The sequence below is a fragment of the Oreochromis aureus genome, linkage group 23, assembly GCF_013358895.1.
Source record: "Oreochromis aureus strain Israel breed Guangdong linkage group 23, ZZ_aureus, whole genome shotgun sequence".
Classification (NCBI taxonomy): domain Eukaryota; kingdom Metazoa; phylum Chordata; class Actinopteri; order Cichliformes; family Cichlidae; genus Oreochromis; species Oreochromis aureus.
Window position 1 is genome coordinate 5842507 of NC_052963.1, and position 17831 is coordinate 5860337.

Consider the following 17831-nt stretch of genomic DNA (forward strand, 5'->3'; position numbering starts at 1 on the left):
ATTGTACATTCGAGATAAAAGCAGGACACACACACACACACACACACACACACACACACACAGCCATGTCATTTTATCAGACAGGAAACAGTCCATGCTATATCTTTTCTTTCTGTTTTTAGTGTTGGAAACGCACCATGAATAATAATGCCATGTACATGTGAGGGTGTTTTTAGTTGTTTAATGAAATATTGTTTTAGGGACTTCAGAAAGAAAGGGAGCAGATGACATTTTTATATAATTACTTCACATTAGTGCTACAGCTAACAAGTCCGAATCATAACGTGCAGTGTTTGCTGTAGTGTTTTTTTGTTTGTTTGTTTGTTTTTTTGTTTTTTAACTCGGTGGAAAAAAAATCATATTGAAGTAGCAAATAACCTTCCATAATAACCTTCCAGCTGTTTGTTTTTTAAAAAAAAAAAAAAAAAAAAATTAACAATAGTACCCCAAAATAGCTGCTTGTCGCATTTAAAAGTCTTGTGTACAATCTGGAGAGTGGCCATTCTAAAAACATTGTAAGCCAGTTGAAGGCTAGTGTGAAACCCCTTCTTCATTAAATAAACTATTTGTCAGTATAATGCAGCATTTCCAAAAATAAAGACATATAATGTTACAAACAATGTAGATAATTCGCTTCTGTGGCACTTTCTTTAACTTAGGAGTGATCGGTTGTCATTCTTACCGAAGTGAAGCTACATTATATACTTGTTTAAACAGGGAAGTATCATCCGCGTCATGTGACTGCAGTTTGACAGACAAACTGAACAAAGACTGTTCTGTAGCTGAACTTACAGTGAGCGCTATTTAACAGTATTTTGAAGGTAAGGCTTGCACGGGCACGCACACGCTGGGTGGGTGGACCTATTGGGTGTGACGTCACCGCACTATTCCCTTTACCCGGGTCCATTCATGCCTGACTCTCACAGCAGCGCGCGCCTCGCCCTCGCACCAGTTTACCTTGAATCCAGAGCGGCGCCGTAAGTGAAAGAAACGGGAATATACGGTGGGTATTTTGTTGTGTTTTTGCCTGCATTGCGACTCGACTGGGACATTGATAAACGACAAACTTCTACACTAGTGAAGAAAAGTCAAAAAGCAGGTGAGAACTTAATTTTTTTGGATGTGTCTTCTGTGAGGGACAGTCGCATTGTTTTCTTGAGTGTGAATGATGTAACTGAAAGCCTTCGTCACATGCTTCAAACATCATTTTTACCAATTAAATATCTACTTTGAAACCAGACAGCAGTCCGCCGTGACTTGTTTACAAGAAGTCATCGATATTAAATTAAACGGAAGCTGGCGTGTTTGTTTTCACAAAAGCGTGTTAATTAATAAAGTCACAGTTTTCCAGAATTTTCGCAACATTTTAAAATAGCTGTCAAAAACTGACTTCATGAAAAATCTGCAAAGAACTTCATCCAAGAACCAAAACTTGGACACATCCTTCAGACTCCCGACGTTGTTTTTGTAGCTGTTTAAACAGTTCAGGAGCATCTGAAGCCCAAAGTAACAGCAGGCGTAATCAGTCACAGCAAGTGAGCCTGTTACACATCCAGTGGAAGTGAAGGCATTCACACCCACAGAAAGTCATGCAAACGGCGCAAATGTGCAATATTAGTATGCAGACGTAGACTTAAAAAAATCAGCACAGCTGTTGTAAAAGTGACTGTGTGAAGGCTTGAGATACATTTTCTGATTTTTCTGCCTGTCAGCTAATATCTCTTAACTGCTGAGGAAAAAGAGGAAGAACTTTGGGTTTCACAATTCCAAAAGATATACTAGTGGAATTTTTGCAAATGTAAAAAAGGAGAAATGATGGGGGGGGGATCTTCCTTTGTGCACAGCATGTGTGCGGTCAGTGAGGTCAGACAAAGGCCCTCAAACATCAAGTGTGCGCCATGTGTTATCAGCGTTATTGGCTTCAGTCAAAATGGTGTGAATTTAAATGACACCAGTAAACATTCTTGGCAGCCAACACTGGATTTTCTTGGACCAGTGAGCGGAAGTTAAACAAATGAAAGTCATTTTGAATCTGCTGGAACTTAGCGCTCATAGAGCATTCCCTAAAGCTGAGTCAGAATTCAATTTGCTTTGCAGTGAAGATCATGTGTTGACAAGCAAATTAGCTATAGAGGTTCATGTTCCCTCATCATGTCAAAGTGAACATTAAAATCAGCTGTTTAAATGGAGTAGTCGAGTGGTTTAGTACACACATGATTTCTTTTTTCTTGTCTTATTAAGCCACAACTGTGACACAGAGTTTGAGGCACCTGCTGGAGCTGCATGCATTAATTCTGTTAGTTCAGTACATTTTATGATATTGCTCCGTTGTTAAAGCTAGTATTTTATCATTTACATTACACACATAAATCAACAAATCTTTGTATTAAAAGTCCTGGATAAGAGATTTGTAGGCCTCTAGTTTTTTCTTTGCATAGACTTGAGTTTGTCTTCAACTGCCAGCAGTTCAGCTTCACCCACAAAACACATGAGCAACTGCAAACATGAAAGATGACTGGGCGTAGTTGAGTTATGTGGCGTGTTTGTTTTTCTCTTGAGGGGAATCTATCATGCTCTTTCATTTTATTTGTCATGTGTACACTGTCCAGGCAAATAACGTCATACACTCTATTATATCATTGACCTGACTTTAGCTTTTATGATGTCACATGGACACACATGGGCATCCCAAAGATTCTGAGTGGTGTGAGGGTCTGGAGTCAGTGGTGGCGACAGTATGTGAAAATGATGTCTTGTGCTCCCCAAGCTACTCTTTCACAATTTAAAAGGATAGTATGTAGCTTTCGGCATATAGCCGCACAATCAGGGAAGAAAGAAATGAATTAATGGAAAAATCATTAAGCATATTTAGGTAATCAACCTCAGATCATAACACTGCCTCCACTGGTTTGTAAAATAAGCACTATGCATGATGGGCTCATGATAAGCCTCATTTCTTACCCTGATGTTCCGATTACTCTGGAACAGGGTAAAACTGGGCTCATTAGACCATGTGACTTTTTTCTACTGGTGTAGAGACCAATCTTTACACTCCCTATCAAATTCTTTCTTCTAGTTAGCTTCACTGATAAGTGGTCTTTTTAGGGCTACATAGCTCTTCAGACCCAATCTCTTGAGTTCTTTACATTATATGTGTATGAAAGTGCTTTTCTTGCAATGTATTACAATTGCATTACACATTTCTCTTTATTCAACTTAAAAGAATGCACTATGGAATGTAATTACATGCCAGAGAAAGTAATTTGTCTTCTTGGCATATTACTTTCTCGTTACTCTGTAAAACACAATTACATTTTACTTATAAACACAAAGCCAAACAAAGATGAAAACCAGCCTAAACATTAAAGTAGAATCGCCACAGTAATTCTATTTTAGAAACACGAACAGGTAGAAATGGAGGCTGCAGGCTGATGGCCCATCACTGTGGAAATTCAGGGCCTGGTTACTGTGCTGGAGTCACCATGGACTCGGCTTTATCATCACTCTGGGTTCTTGGCTAGATTTGTGTTTGCATGCTGCCTGTGCAGGTGCTTGCAAAGAGCTGAAGTTGTGTTAGCCTTATAATGCAGTTGGTACAGTAATTTACTTTACTGCATTACAGAAAACTCTAATATGATTACAGTCAAGCGTTACTTTGTAAACACGTTACTTTGTAACTTTGTAACATGTTACATACAACAATGTTTCTTTATTTAGTTATTTTAATCTAACCAAATTTGTTACTCAAAGCTTATGGTTGAGCACCATCTTTCTAGGCCTTAATAATTTGTTGCAATGTTTATACTTCTTAGCAGTTTCAGCAGTTTCCTTGAATATCATAAAATATATAAGTCCAGGTGGTAATTTATTATATTTTATTTTATTGGACCAGACTGTATATACTCTCACAGTGGTATTGGCTCATACTAAACATGGTTGGTTCTTTGTACTTAAGATAAGATAAGATAAGATAACCTTTATTAGTCCCACACGTGGGAAATTTGTTTGGTCACAGCAGGAAGTGGACAGTGCAAAAGTTGTGAAGGAAAAATTAGAATAAAATAAGATAAGAATAAATACAGTACACAACTGTACAGAATAGAATAAAATAAAATACTATATACAGCAGAATAAAATAGAATAAAATATACAATAAGATAAAAATAGAATACAAATGCTATATACAACTGAGTAAAAATACAACGATGCCAGAAAGGATTATTGCACATTAGTAGTATTGCACATGTGTGGATGTGTGTGTTAGATCAGTCATCCTGATGAGGGCCACGGTGGTACAGTGAAAGAAAGGCATTGTGGAGTCTGGTTCTTTCCGTTTTTCTAAAAGTAAATAATACATACTGATAGTGTGATAATAATTCCCATTTAAAATTTTGCTAGTGTTATTTAGAACTCTGTTAAAAGTACTTTTATCAATTGAGTTGTATTTTGTCAAGACATTTTTCACCAATCATTTTGATCAAGTTAATAATAGTGAAAAAAATTTTTGTTGTCAAGACTAAGTCTCACAGATCTCTTTTCCTCTTTTTGGTTTAACAGGATGGGTGAAAGCAACTGCTCAAGGATGGATGTAGACAACGATACATGCCACTTCAAGCACCACATTAACCCTCCTGCGAACCCCCTGATCAGTGCCTTCATGTTTGCTATAGGCATCTTTGGAAATGTAGCTGCCCTGGTGATCTTGGAAATACGGCGACGCAGGAACGTAAGGAGTGGAGGCACGTGGCAGCGCAGCTTGTTCCACATCCTCATCACATCATTGGTGGTTACAGACTTGACTGGAACCTGTTTTCTCAGCCCGTTAGTGCAGCTTTCATACTCGCGCAACTTAACCCTGGTTGGTATGAGGCCTAAAACTTGCAGCTTGTGTTCGTACTTTGGTGCCACTATGACCTTCTTCAGCCTGGCTACCACGTTGCTCCTCTTCACTACAGCACTAGAAAGATGCTTTGCCATTGGGTACCCCTACCTGTACAGCCAGCATGTCACCAAGAAGTGTGCATACATCACAGTATTGCTGGTGTTTTTGTTGTGCATAATATTCTGTCTCCTCCCTTTTGCTGGATTTGGGAAATATGTACAATACTGCCCAGGCACATGGTGCTTCATTGACATGAATGCAGTGAAACCACGGAACAAAGCCTATGCCATTCTGTATGCCACTATTATGCTGGTGCTTGTGGTGGCCACTGTATCGTGTAATGCCTTTGTGGTGTACCAGCTGTATAGGATGTACCAGCGCCGGAGGAGAAATGGCTCAGTGATGTCCAAAATGAGATCCAACAGTGAGCGCAAGCTTCTGTCCATGTCAGAGGAGGTGGAGCACCTGATCCTGATGGTCGTCATGACCATTATCTTTATCATCTGTACACTGCCACTAGTGGTAAGTGACAATGGAGTCTTGTTCTGCAAATGACCTTTGTTCATCAGTTTGTTTGGGCTGAACTGAATCCGTAGGAGCCATTCATGGCCAATTCAGAGTTTTTTGTCTCTTCTTTTGAGGAGACCACTCTGCAGGTGGGTGAATCTACCAGAGGTGGAGGGTGGACTTAACCTTGTTGTTTATTGTCTTATGTAGTCTGGGAGTTGACTGAATGTTAGGGTGGGTGTAGTTTTTTTCTCTGCCGTGGGGTCAGATGGGCTCTGGGGTCCTGAACTCCTGAACATCCCTAAATATGTCCCTCCTCCCGCTTAATCACAGCAGGGAGTGGGGACCAATAGGAAGGGTTAACGCCTCCTTCCATAGACAAAATAAATAAATAAATAAAAAAATTTTTTTTCTTCACTGCCTACAATTTTCACAATTGCAAGACCCTTCACTGAATTGACTCCTAGCTGTCTGGTTCTGCCAGCCAGACCACATGTTTAACATCCCTTGTCTACTATTTGTGACCGGCCTGATTAGGTAACTGCAGTTTTTGTGCTACATTGTTAGTTATGCAGGCTTACAGGTTAGTCTTTTTGGACACTTTATATCCTTTATACACTTTGGTGATAGTGATATTTTGGTTAGAGTACTTGTTATTAGGTTCACACTGTGTCACACTACCTTAGTACTACACTACCACTACTTCAGACCTCTTAAAACACAAACCCTGTTCCACTTATACAAAATTAGAGACAATGTTTAGGTATTTACAAAAGGAAAGTGAAGTACTGGCTTAGCGGTTTGACTGATATGTGACTCATGTAAATGCATCTCTTTTTCAGCTTATCTGATCTCGAGTACTGATTGAAAGATGAAACTGGTTTGGTTTTTTTTAGCCTGGTTGCTGAAAAACTGCTATCTTATCAGAAGTGTGTCAAAATGTCACCCAGAGCCGATACTGTTTATTGTGTGAAGTCTGAAACATATGCAAATGTCACTGTTTCTCTGTAGACATGTGGTGGAAATGCAAAACTCATAAACATTGCAGTAGATTATCAGTTGCTTTGATGCTTTGATGTGTAGACAGAAATTTCTGTAGTGCCTTTGTGAAGCTGCTGCCTATTTTCAAGCCAAAGATGATGCCCTTCAGTTTGTGTACAGGGGCTTGCTAAAATATTCACATCTTTTCTTTTTTACCTTTTTTTTTTTTTTTTTTTTTTTTTTTTGTCTTGTCTTGTTTTGTTTTTGATTTCTTTTTGTTAAGCCACTTAACACTGGCCTATGAATCATTCAAGCATACAAAACTACCTACCCCAAGGGATAAACCAGTGTTTCGTCTTCATATCGGAAAACTTAAATGGTATCTTTAGGCACTTTGCCACTAAGCAGCTACAGCAGAGAAATTGTGTCTGAAAAGTTATCCCCAATAAGGATAAGCAGAAGAGAATGAATGGATGGATGCATGAATAAAATAGACTGGCGAGTTTTTCAGGGTGTATTACGTCTTTGCCCTTTATATGGGAAGCAGCATGCGCTGCACTAACGGCTATGTTGAATGATCAGCCAGAAATTTGTTTTGCCACACCTCCACAAGTGCTCCCTGCCCGGCAAACTTGCGCTATGCTTTGCTCAACACAACAGGAAACTGCATGGCACAAGCCATAGAAAAGACTGGGTTTCAGAGCGCAGCACAGCACATCCCACTTCCTATGTGAAAGGGCTTTATTGCAGCTGGGCCAGGCTTCTGCACTGCCACAACTCTGAATTACGAATTTATTAAATGAAAAAAAAAAAATCGAAGATATTTATTAAGGTAACTATGATGCCAAATTATATTTTTCCTAATGATTTCTTCTTCTTTGGGGGTTCGAATCCACTGAACAGCTACCCTGAGGTACTCCTGTGCAAGGTACTGTCCCTTCACTGGTGGCTGCCCACTGCTTCACTGGGTGAATGGGTTAAATCCAGAGGAATAATTTCCCTGCGGGGACTAGCACATACACATTGTCATTATTATTATACTCAAGTTTTATTTAAACAGTGAGTAGATAATCAAATGTCCAAGACTACAGTTCAACCCCACCCGACCCCCCCATCAAATAGAAGTTATGTTTTAAGGTCAAGTTATCATTCCAAACAGCAGGCTTCACTTGCAGTATGCTTGGCAACTGGAAGCAACCTTTAAGATTTTATCAGTAATGTCATCAGAAAGCAATTTGCATTCAGGCTGTAATGAGAAGATCAGGGGTATCTGGCTTTCCAAGTGCAATTAGAAATTTCACTTGTAACAACATCATAAATACAACAACATCTGTGATGATTGCTCAAGGGATGGTAGTAATCATTTACCATGATGTTAGATGTAAAAATAATGGACTGGAATGATTGTTGTAACCCCCCACCCACCCACTAAAAGTCTTTAGAGGTCAAGTTTCCTTAAAATTTAGTGAATGTGATAACTCAAGAAGGGAATCGGCAAGGATTTTGAAATTGATACCATAGGTGTATATCTACTAGGAGGCAGAGGGAACCTTTTTTTTTTTTTTTTTTTTTTTAAGGTTTTAGTATTTTTAGGGCTGCAAAATGTATTGACATCTATTCATCCATCAAATATTTCAGCGTCGCTGAGGGCTGGAGCCCATCCCACCTGACATAGGACAAGAGGCAGCAAACACCCTGAACTAGGGCTGTGCGATATGACCAAAATCTCATATCCCGATATAAGACATCTATCATCCCAATAACGATATAAATCACAAAAATTTAACATTTTCTGTAAATTCTGTGAATCTTGGGCAGCTCGACTTGCGTGAAGTGTTTCCAGCTGGGTGTTGTGTACCTGGAGTCGAGTGTTTTAACCGATGCTTTAAAAGATGCTTTTTTAGACATAAGTTGTAACGGCCGCCGTTTTCTTTGTGAGTATTTATTACACAGCGTGCTGCGGAGAAAAGCCTGTTCTAACGTTTGAGTCTAAGGTTTATTTATAACCAGGGCACCCTGATGACAAGTGGGCTACTGGAACAAGAAGGCATCGGTGGGCAAGAGACGAAAACAGGGCGTTGTTGGAATGCTACTACGCAAGTAACCCAAGAGCAAGAAAGGGTCTCCAGTATGAAGAGCTGGACAGCACCAGGGCCCGGCATGGTTCACGCCTACTGGCTGAAGAAGCTGACTGCACTCCACGAGCGTCTGGCAGCACAAATGAACCAGCTGCTAGTTAACGAGAGACACCCGGAATGGCTAACCGACGGTCGGACGGTCCTGATCCCCAAGGACCCCAAGAAGGGACCGGTCCCATCCAACTACCGACCAATAACCTGCCTCAGTACTACATGGAAGCTCCTGCACAGGTTGGTCAGTCTGGTCTTGCAGTCTCGGCTGACCGTTCTGTCTACCAGTAGCTGGTGTTTTGCGCCAATCCCTTTCTGTGCCCCGCTCATGTATTGACCCATGTGCCTGTTCATCTTAGCCGATATGATGCCTGACAGGAGCTTCCATGTAGTACTGAGGCAGGTTATTGGTCGGTAGTTGGATGGGACCGGTCCCTTCTTGGGGTCCTTGGGGATCAGGACCGTCCGACCGTCGGTTAGCCATTCCGGGTGTCTCTCGTTAACTAGCAGCTGGTTCATTTGTGCTGCCAGACGCTCGTGGAGTGCAGTCAGCTTCTTCAGCCAGTAGGCGTGAACCATGTCGGGCCCCTGGTGCTGTCCAGCTCTTCATACTGGAGACCCAGATGACGCCAAGGCAGAAGCCACTTTATGAACCGTGTTCTTACAAGCAGAGCCTTTCAGAGAGTGTTCCTCAAGGAGTATTATTCATTTAACAGTTATTGTTTGATCATTATGTAAATCCCTCAAATTGTCACACATCCACTCACTTAAAATTTGTAGTGCTTTTGTAACATAAGCTATTCATACACAGGACTTATTAATAATGTCTCTAACACTAATGAGGAGCATAATCATCACAGGAAGCCGTAAAACTGAACATTTTGACAGCTTCTAATTGTGTTAATGAGTATTACTATCAGACAACTGCAGCCAGATGTAGAATTCTGTAGGCAGGTACAAGACACTGAGATCAGTTTTCTTCACGGCCTCAACAGGCAACTCAGTGAAATGGATGACTTTTGGTACAGCGAGGGTAAACGGGGACATGAGGGAGGAAGGAAATCTACTTGGGCTACAGTAGAACGCAGTGGGGGAAATAATTATTTGTTCCCCTGCTAAATTTGTAAGTTTGCTCACTTCCAAATAAATGAAGAGTCAAATTTTTGTGGTTTTATTTTTACTGGAGAGAGATAAAATAAAATATGTATTTGATGATGTATATCTCTAGAACTGGGTTGCCTTTTTTCAGTCCATATAACCATTTTAAGATTTTTATCATATTCTCTGAGTAAATTGTTTTCACTTAGTTGGGGATAATCCGCTTTAATTACGTGTTACCCATAGTAGTCAGTTTTTAACACCATCAACGATGGAGTATTGCCTTCTAGCAAGAAAGTAAACTTACATGTGTTGATATCAGTTTAAATGTATGTTATATGTTGAACATTTTCAGTGCTTTTCCTGGTTTCAGATGGCGCTTCTTAACAAGAAGTCAAACTCTTGAACTCCACCAGACTACACTGACAAAACTGCTAATTTTACCATGCAAAACTGATTAGTTAGGGTGTATGATTATGGTGACCTGATGTCTTCATTTAGATGCAAACTAATTCTGTATTTTTTTTTTTTTTTAAATAGAAAAAAAGTTGGTGATTCTGTTGGACAGACTGCATCTTCATGTCAGTCATGTTCAGCTATTAAGCGACTGAGTCATCAGACTTTTTACCACCGCTCACTGAAGTCTTCATAACATTAGTTTCAGACATATTATTCTTTTAATGAATAACATAAATCACTTACTTGTGGCTGTCACAGTCATGTCTCCTGTCCTCTCCTATCCTCATATTTCTAGAGAATGGTCACATTAACCCACAGGAAGATGTAGAAAACCTTTTTCCATATATCAGTCTAGAGGCACACAAGAGAGCGAAATAGTCCCTTATTTTAAAAGTACGTCTAGCATCAAGTACAATTCTCTTTCTTGTAATATTGTATGGACATAGGAGGATGTATTTTACCTCTTAAATGACATCACATGCATATTGCACAAGAGTTGCCCACCATATAGGATGTGATACAGCCAATGGTTGCTATGTAAAAATGTGCTTCTGACTGGTTGACAATGGTTTCTAGAAGTTTCTGGCGGTCGCTTGGGTGAAGTTGGTTGCAAAGAAGTAGTTGCACCAAAAGCTTCCTAGTCATTGCTTTGGTTCCTAGCAGATTGCCATAGTTGCCTGTAGTTTTTCATGTTTGTCTGCAAATACTAGCCGAATGATAGTGCAGCACACATTGAAAATGGAGAAGGTTTGCCTTCAAAGTAGAGTCATACGTTAGCATTCAAGCCCAGTTTATTTTAAAGTGATAAAACTGCTACCCTTTTCACTGATAAGATCTGATGTTGTGACTGTCATCACTGAGCAGTTCTCTAATAATGACTGTAGCTCAAGAAGGTGGGGCTTGAATAAATATTTAAGGTTTTTCATGTTTGCAAAATGGTTGTGAGATTCCCAAGGACACAATGATATACTCTATATACTCTTGGGCAGGGGTGCCCAATCCTAGTCCTCGAGAGCTACTGTCCTGCAGCTTTTAGATGCATCCCTACTCCAACACAGCTGAATCAAATGGTTTGATGACCTCTTCAGCATGCCATCAAGTTTGGCAAAGGCCTGATAACAAGACATTCATTTGATTCAGGTGTGTTGGAACAAGGATGAATCTAAAAGCTGCTGGACGGTAGCTCTCGAGGACTAGGATTGGGCACCCCTGCTCTTGGGTGTCCAGATTGCAATGTGAGACCACAGTCAGGATATCAAATACACACAGCCACATGGCAAGATCATATTACATTTTTCTGCGGATATGAAATCGTGGACAGATGATGTGGTTATCTGTGATTGCATTAAAATTTGAAAACGCTAGCCAGTAACACGATAACATGAGGGCAAAATTAATAATGTCATCACCTGTGACTCAGTATCTGCTCAGCATACACTGTGGCAGTGTAACATTTTGCTCTTCGAAATGAAACTAAAACAGATGACATTAGTTCTCTGATCAGTACCCTCAAAGACTCACATCTACGCTTTCATTAATATACTTCCTGTTGGTGCTTTGAGAGAAACGTGGACTCTGGTGAAAGGTGAAAGTCTGATTTCTGTCTCCTCGCATTCTTATTTCTCACACATGGTGAGGACTGTCACTAATCAGAGTAATGATCCCATCTGGCTTTGTTTAAAATGGCACTGGGGTTTGCAATTAAAGAACAGAACACGCAAAAGGCACATTTTGTGTTTTATTCCAAGGTTGTTCACATTGTTCCTTCATCATTTGTATTTTTGAAATGCATGCAGATTTTTCTTACACCTTTTCATGGAAATGACTCTTTATTCCCAGATGATAAATTGAATGCTCTCATAGGTGACAACACAAATGTAGAGTGGAAAGCAAAAGAGAAAGTGCTAAAGAAAAACTTGCAGATAGCAATAAAAAAAGAATTTCAGAAAAAGGGTGGGTGGAGGACAGGAAGTGAATAAGAGCAGCACTGTTAGGGAATACAGCGAGCATGTAAAGTATTGTGAGGTTATTGTCCCTTGTTATTTGATCCTTTTAACTGTATATTGTTCCCCTCGATCCCCGAGAGAGAGTAGCAGTCATTTCTAAACCTGCAGACTAGTCACAGCTTCCATGGATTGTATTAACATGCTGGTTCTCAACCTTGTGGCTATGCGCCGAGGGATTTTACTGCTTCTTCCTGCCAATAAAGGCAGTGGCTGATTTCACTGACATTTCAGCTGCAAAGGAGGAACTAATCAGTGTAATTTGATGCTCATTCTTGGCCTAAGGGGTGCTAATGAAAGCAGCTGTATTTAAAAGCTCAAGTACGTTATAATACATCAATTATTTATAAAAGATTTATAAAAGACATCATAGCAATGGCTGTGTAGGTTAGAGACTTGGAAAGTCAATTTTTCTGCTTCCTTTCTTTGATTTTTGTCTTTTGAACAAGGTTGGAGGTTGTAGACCGAGGCAGATGAAAATCATATGGTGAGCTTACAAAAACGGAAAAGATCTGAATTTGAACTCAGTCGAGTTTAAAAGGTGCTTCAGTTGGAAGCATGTTTCCTACCTGCAGATCATATGTTTGAGACTCTTTAGAGAGGATTTTTATCCAGACCATGTACAGCTAACCAAACTGCTTATTATTACCTAACCCTAACCAAGTAGTTAACTATATCAGTAGATATGCGATTGGCCTGAGAAATCTTTTTCATGCAAACAAAGTTAAAGGAGGGAACTTTATATCCTGGAACATAAAAAAAAAATGGAAAATTTATGTCCTAAAACATGGGGGGACACAAGAGTACATCATGAACTACCACAAGAGTGTCTTAGAGTGTGATTTTAGTTTGTTTTTTAGGTTAGAAAGTACGGAGTTTCATTTTTAATATTTGGTCTGTTTATCCAAACGGCAAATATCTTCAATGTTCTTCACACGCCGCACTTTCCAGAGTTCTTTGGCCCGAAGTATCTATGTGCTTTGAAAATGGTGGAGATTTCTTGACTTATTGGTAGGATGAGCTAAAAAACTGAAATATGTAAATGGCCTGATAAATGGCCTGCATTTGTATAGCGCTTTACACAGTCCCTAAGGACCCCAAAGCGCTTTACACTACATTCAGTCATTCACCCATTCACGCACACATTCACACACTGACGATGGCAAGCTACATTGTAGCCACAGCTGCCCTGGGGCGCACTGACAGAGGCGAGGTGAAATGTGTAAGCATACTTTCATTTTATTGTTATTTTTGTCTGTAAACTGAGTGAATGGCTGTAAGCATGAGAGCCCATATTTGGGAGTTGCAAGAAATTCAAATATTCTTTCTGATGTAGAACATTAGTTACTAAAAATATCTTGTGTGCGCATTACTAGGGATAAATTGTAGTGCTATTTGTTTTTGAGAAATTAGTTATGCAGACTAAAACCAAAACAATTAGAAATATGCATAATGGGATCAGGTTGTAAGATAAACTGAGCCCAAATTATCATTGGTTATTATGTAATCTAGTTTAGATCTGGGCTTCTATCCTCAACCTCTTGTGTAAGTGGAGACCATTTCTCCACTTTTTTAAAAATTTACAGCACTAGTCCACTCGCCAGCAACATTTTCGCCGTTGGATTGATTACTATCATGCTAATCTTGCTGGAAGAGAAACAAAGAAAAAGTCTCCAGTTTCTTAGATGTCCCAACAGTATTTCCTCAATAATCAATATATGTTAGAGCCACAGATTCTGCATAGATAAATAAATAAATGGGCTAGTATAAGCAGATGTGATTTTGCTAGCTAGAGCAATAATGCAAAAACAATTCCACGAAACCTTAACATTTGTAGTATTTTTTTACCACTTTTATTCTACAACATTGGCTTTCTTGTAATTTCTTCTTTGGATGTTGGCTGGCTTTTGCACCGTTCACTGTCAAGATGATTCCATACTCCTTCCACATGCAGGCAGCATTAAATTAAAATTAGGTCAAATTCAGCCCCGTATATCAAACTGTCTGTATCTGATGATTTACTATTAAAGGCTTAATGTTTGATTTGGAACCAGGATGCTAGCTGTGGTGTGCCTTTCTGTGTAACAGTTGCCCATGATGTTCGCTTTGAGATTGTACCTTGGAATGCTAATCTTCATAATCTCTCTATCCTCACTCCTTGCCTTCTCTTTCCTCCCTCAGATTCGAGTGTACATCAACTACAATGGCGAGAATGATCACCCCTCAGACCTGATTGCTCTCCGCTTCATCTCCATCAACTCCATCATTGACCCCTGGGTCTTCATCCTACTCTCCCCCGGCGTACAGCACTTTTGCTGGACCTCTGTCTGCCGGTCCACCCTGATAGCCCAGAGGGGATCTGTATTTAAATCATCGCTGGCTAAAGAAAATACCAAACTAGAACTGTCTCGGCCAACGCTGTACACGGAGCAAATTGATTCAGTAAAAAATATGTGACCGCAGCAGTGCTTTGCCATCAATTGATATTTGTGTTTACTGGACATGAAAGTAGACTGTGCGCTGTCCTACATGAGCACCGAAGCTGCAGAGGTTTGCTGGGTGACAGCAGTGTTTCTTTTGGGTAATGGTCCATGCCATCAAGCTGATAAGAACTTCTAAGCAGCTTTATCAGTTTGGGGCCGTCTCTTGCCAATTACTGGGCATTTCCATACACTTCTAGCGTTTCAGCTAAATGCACACTGACTTTTCCGGAGCTTTTGTCTCCCTCATGACTTGCATTCTTTATGAATTAAAGAAAAATGGCTGATGATGGGAAAGGAAATATCCAAAGTTTGGCAGTGATGTCATAGACAATCTGCAAGTACGTTACAAATATTGATCACTGGTATTATGATACTTCCCTTATCAACCCTGAGAGTCTAAACCTCGTACTTTAAACTAGGCTGCCAGATTCATGTTAGGAAAGTCAAAGGGCAGGATGCCTACAAAGTCTTAGATTAAGCTATCTTTTAACCAAAAAAGGTAGAGAGCTACAGTATTTATTTTTTATGTATAGTGTGTAGTATACAGGATACACTACCATGTTATTAACAACAAGGTTTTCATGTGCAAATGCAGCTGTATTTTGATTTAAGCTTCTTATACTGTTAAGGAAACGCGGATCAATAATCTCATGACATGTGGTTGTTATTGTAATGCTTTTGATGCACTTTATGAACTTCGGGTACTTTTTAAAGTGGGTCCTATTAATGACAAAATAATTAAAAATAATGTGATCAAGTTAATTTTCCAGACCAGGTAGGTCTATGTGTTAACTATTATAGCATAAACTTACCTTTTCTGCCTTGAATGATACTGTAGATTAAATTATATCAGCTGCGTGATTTGTAAAGAAATGGCTGATTACATTCATAATTTATCACCGGAATGGCAAACAGTTATTGGCAGCAATTCACTAAATACACGTGCAAATGCATCTTTATGCACAACACAAAGAATATGCAGTGGCCATTTATAAATGCTGTCTCAAAGTTTTCATTATAAATATTTACACAACAAATATCTGAAGTCTTGAGCTTTAGCCCTACATCTACATCAGCTGGTTTGAGATGATACCCTTTTACATACCTGTTTGGCAAATATGAACCACACCACACCATTTATTGGGCTTTAGTCTGGCTAAAGTTGCTATGTATGCAACTTATCTCTACCCAACTCTACCTTCTAAGCCGATGATGTGATTTTTGTTTTATTTGTGTTTGCTATGTCCTATTTGAGGTCTTGTTCTAGCTTTCCATAAACAGTTGTGTTCAGAAGTTCACTTGGACATGAATTTCATAGTTTGGGGCTTTTAATTATGTCTTTGAATTATTTTTTTATAGGCTGGAACGACTGTAACTTTAAATGGAAAGGTGCTTTGAGTGTTCAGGTAGAAAGAAAACAGTCCATTTAAATGTTATAAACTTCATAAACTCATTCACACAAGCGGTTTTTCTGTGCTTCTCAAAGTTCTTTCTATCTAACGTTGACACACATTTTCTAACTTATGCATAAAACTTTTTACAGAAGAGGATAAGGGCAGTGGGGGGGGGAAAGTGGGGAGGTCTTTTTTCCCCCCAGAGTTCTGAGAAAAAAGTCAGAATTCTGAGAGATAATAATAATAAAAAATAAAAAAAAAAGACGTCCCCGCTCTTTTTCCTGTAGCCCTAATCCCCTTCCATAACTTTTGACTATAGTGGTTCTGACTGAAATACTGTTGAATAAAACTTTACTGTAACTCAAGGAGCCTAATATGGCAACTTGACTTGCTCATACAAAATTGGGGTGGGAGTGGGGGTGGGGGGGTTAAAACGACACATCTTTTTAAATTAGGGCTCACAGCTAAGATCCTCTTAGAAATTCAGCTGGTAAAGCAAAGGTTTCCAATGTAAGTTTCCTTTCAGGTCCTTAAAAATTGTACCCTGCATTAGTCATTTTGCAGTTAGCCTACACGGGTCACGTGCTTTACTGATCAGCCACCCACCATTACACAACAGTGATATCACTTTTAACAAAGAAGCTGAAATCAGATGACTACTGATTTTCCTGGAAAAAGTGGGTAGTATTCTCCACTTTGTTTTTGGGGTTTTTTGCAGACTTTTTATGGGATAAAAAGTTATATGTGGTTGAATTACACAATATCTTTCTTTTATAGGAACCCAAATAAAATCCAGACCGATTATCTGGGAATAAAATAAAGCTACTGCAAACTTCTGCCTGCTCTCCTGCCATTATCTCTCAAAAAAGGGGAAACTCTCCCACTGACGTGACTGGGTTTAGGAATTGAAATAGTTTGGTAATGAGTACAAAGTGGGAAAATGTTCACAGAAATGTGTAGTAAAGGCCAGGAGATTCAGTGAGCATAAAGTCAACTTTGACTGTATCAGTGTGAGAATTGCCCGTTGTGTTGTTAAAATCTGAAGTTTATTGCCTCTGCTGGTCTGTTGTTGATTCTTAGCTCAGGCTTAATATGTTCAGTGTTTACGACAGAGAATTGCTGCTTCCTGTCAGTGGTAATGTGTTCTTTCTCTGTGTGCTAATCCCATTGTGTTCTCTTGTGTTTTTGAGAATGAGCGTGTGTATGTGTGTCTTTGCGTCAGTGTGCCTGTGATATGTACCAGCTTGTGTGACAGACAGCAAATGTAATGTCAAACCTGAATGCTACCTACCTGGATTTTTCTGTAATTAAGTACTGTACATGAAATTGAATGCACTGAGCACACAAGCTTGTGTGTGTGTTTTATGGCTTGTGTGAATAAACATCTCATCTACCAAGTATTCTGAGCAACCAGATTTGTAACTTTTTTCCACACACACACACACACACACACACACACACACACACACACACACACACACACACACTTTTTATATGCAGTATGTGGATGGGTTCCAGATGTAGAGAACAGAGTCGAATATGGCGGCTCAAACTACATACCAAGACCATCTGCTTTGTTTATGATCAGCTCTCTTACTTTTGGATGCAACGTACAACCATATATGCACAGTATACTCATGGAGAAATGTAGTCACAGTTATAAAGGTGCTAAAATATCTGTCCTGGTAAAGCAAAAGACGATCAGGACAAAGCGGAGAGATGAATGCCCTTGTTTGAGAGTGACAAAGTCTGAAATGCACAGGCCCATGATTACTGCAGAAGTACTAAACAACTGTGAAGTAAATTACTAAATTGAGTTTGCAAGTTTTCATTATCAAATTATATGGTTTAATCTAACTCATAGTTACAGTGTATCAATAGAATTCAATTGAGGG

The 17831-nt window shown here is 39.4% G+C and overlaps 1 protein-coding gene across 1 annotated transcript; it reads left to right on the forward strand.

The window, feature by feature from the left end:
- Window positions 1-890: 890 nt before the first annotated feature.
- On the forward strand, window positions 891-17336 carry ptger2a (prostaglandin E receptor 2a (subtype EP2)). The gene is made up of 3 exons (XM_031740769.2): window positions 891-1099; window positions 4558-5404; window positions 14241-17336. The coding sequence occupies exons 2-3, from the start codon at window positions 4559-4561 to the stop codon at window positions 14514-14516; spliced, it is 1122 nt and encodes a 373-aa protein (XP_031596629.1). The 5' UTR covers window positions 891-1099; window position 4558; the 3' UTR covers window positions 14517-17336.
- Window positions 17337-17831: the final 495 nt, after the last annotated feature.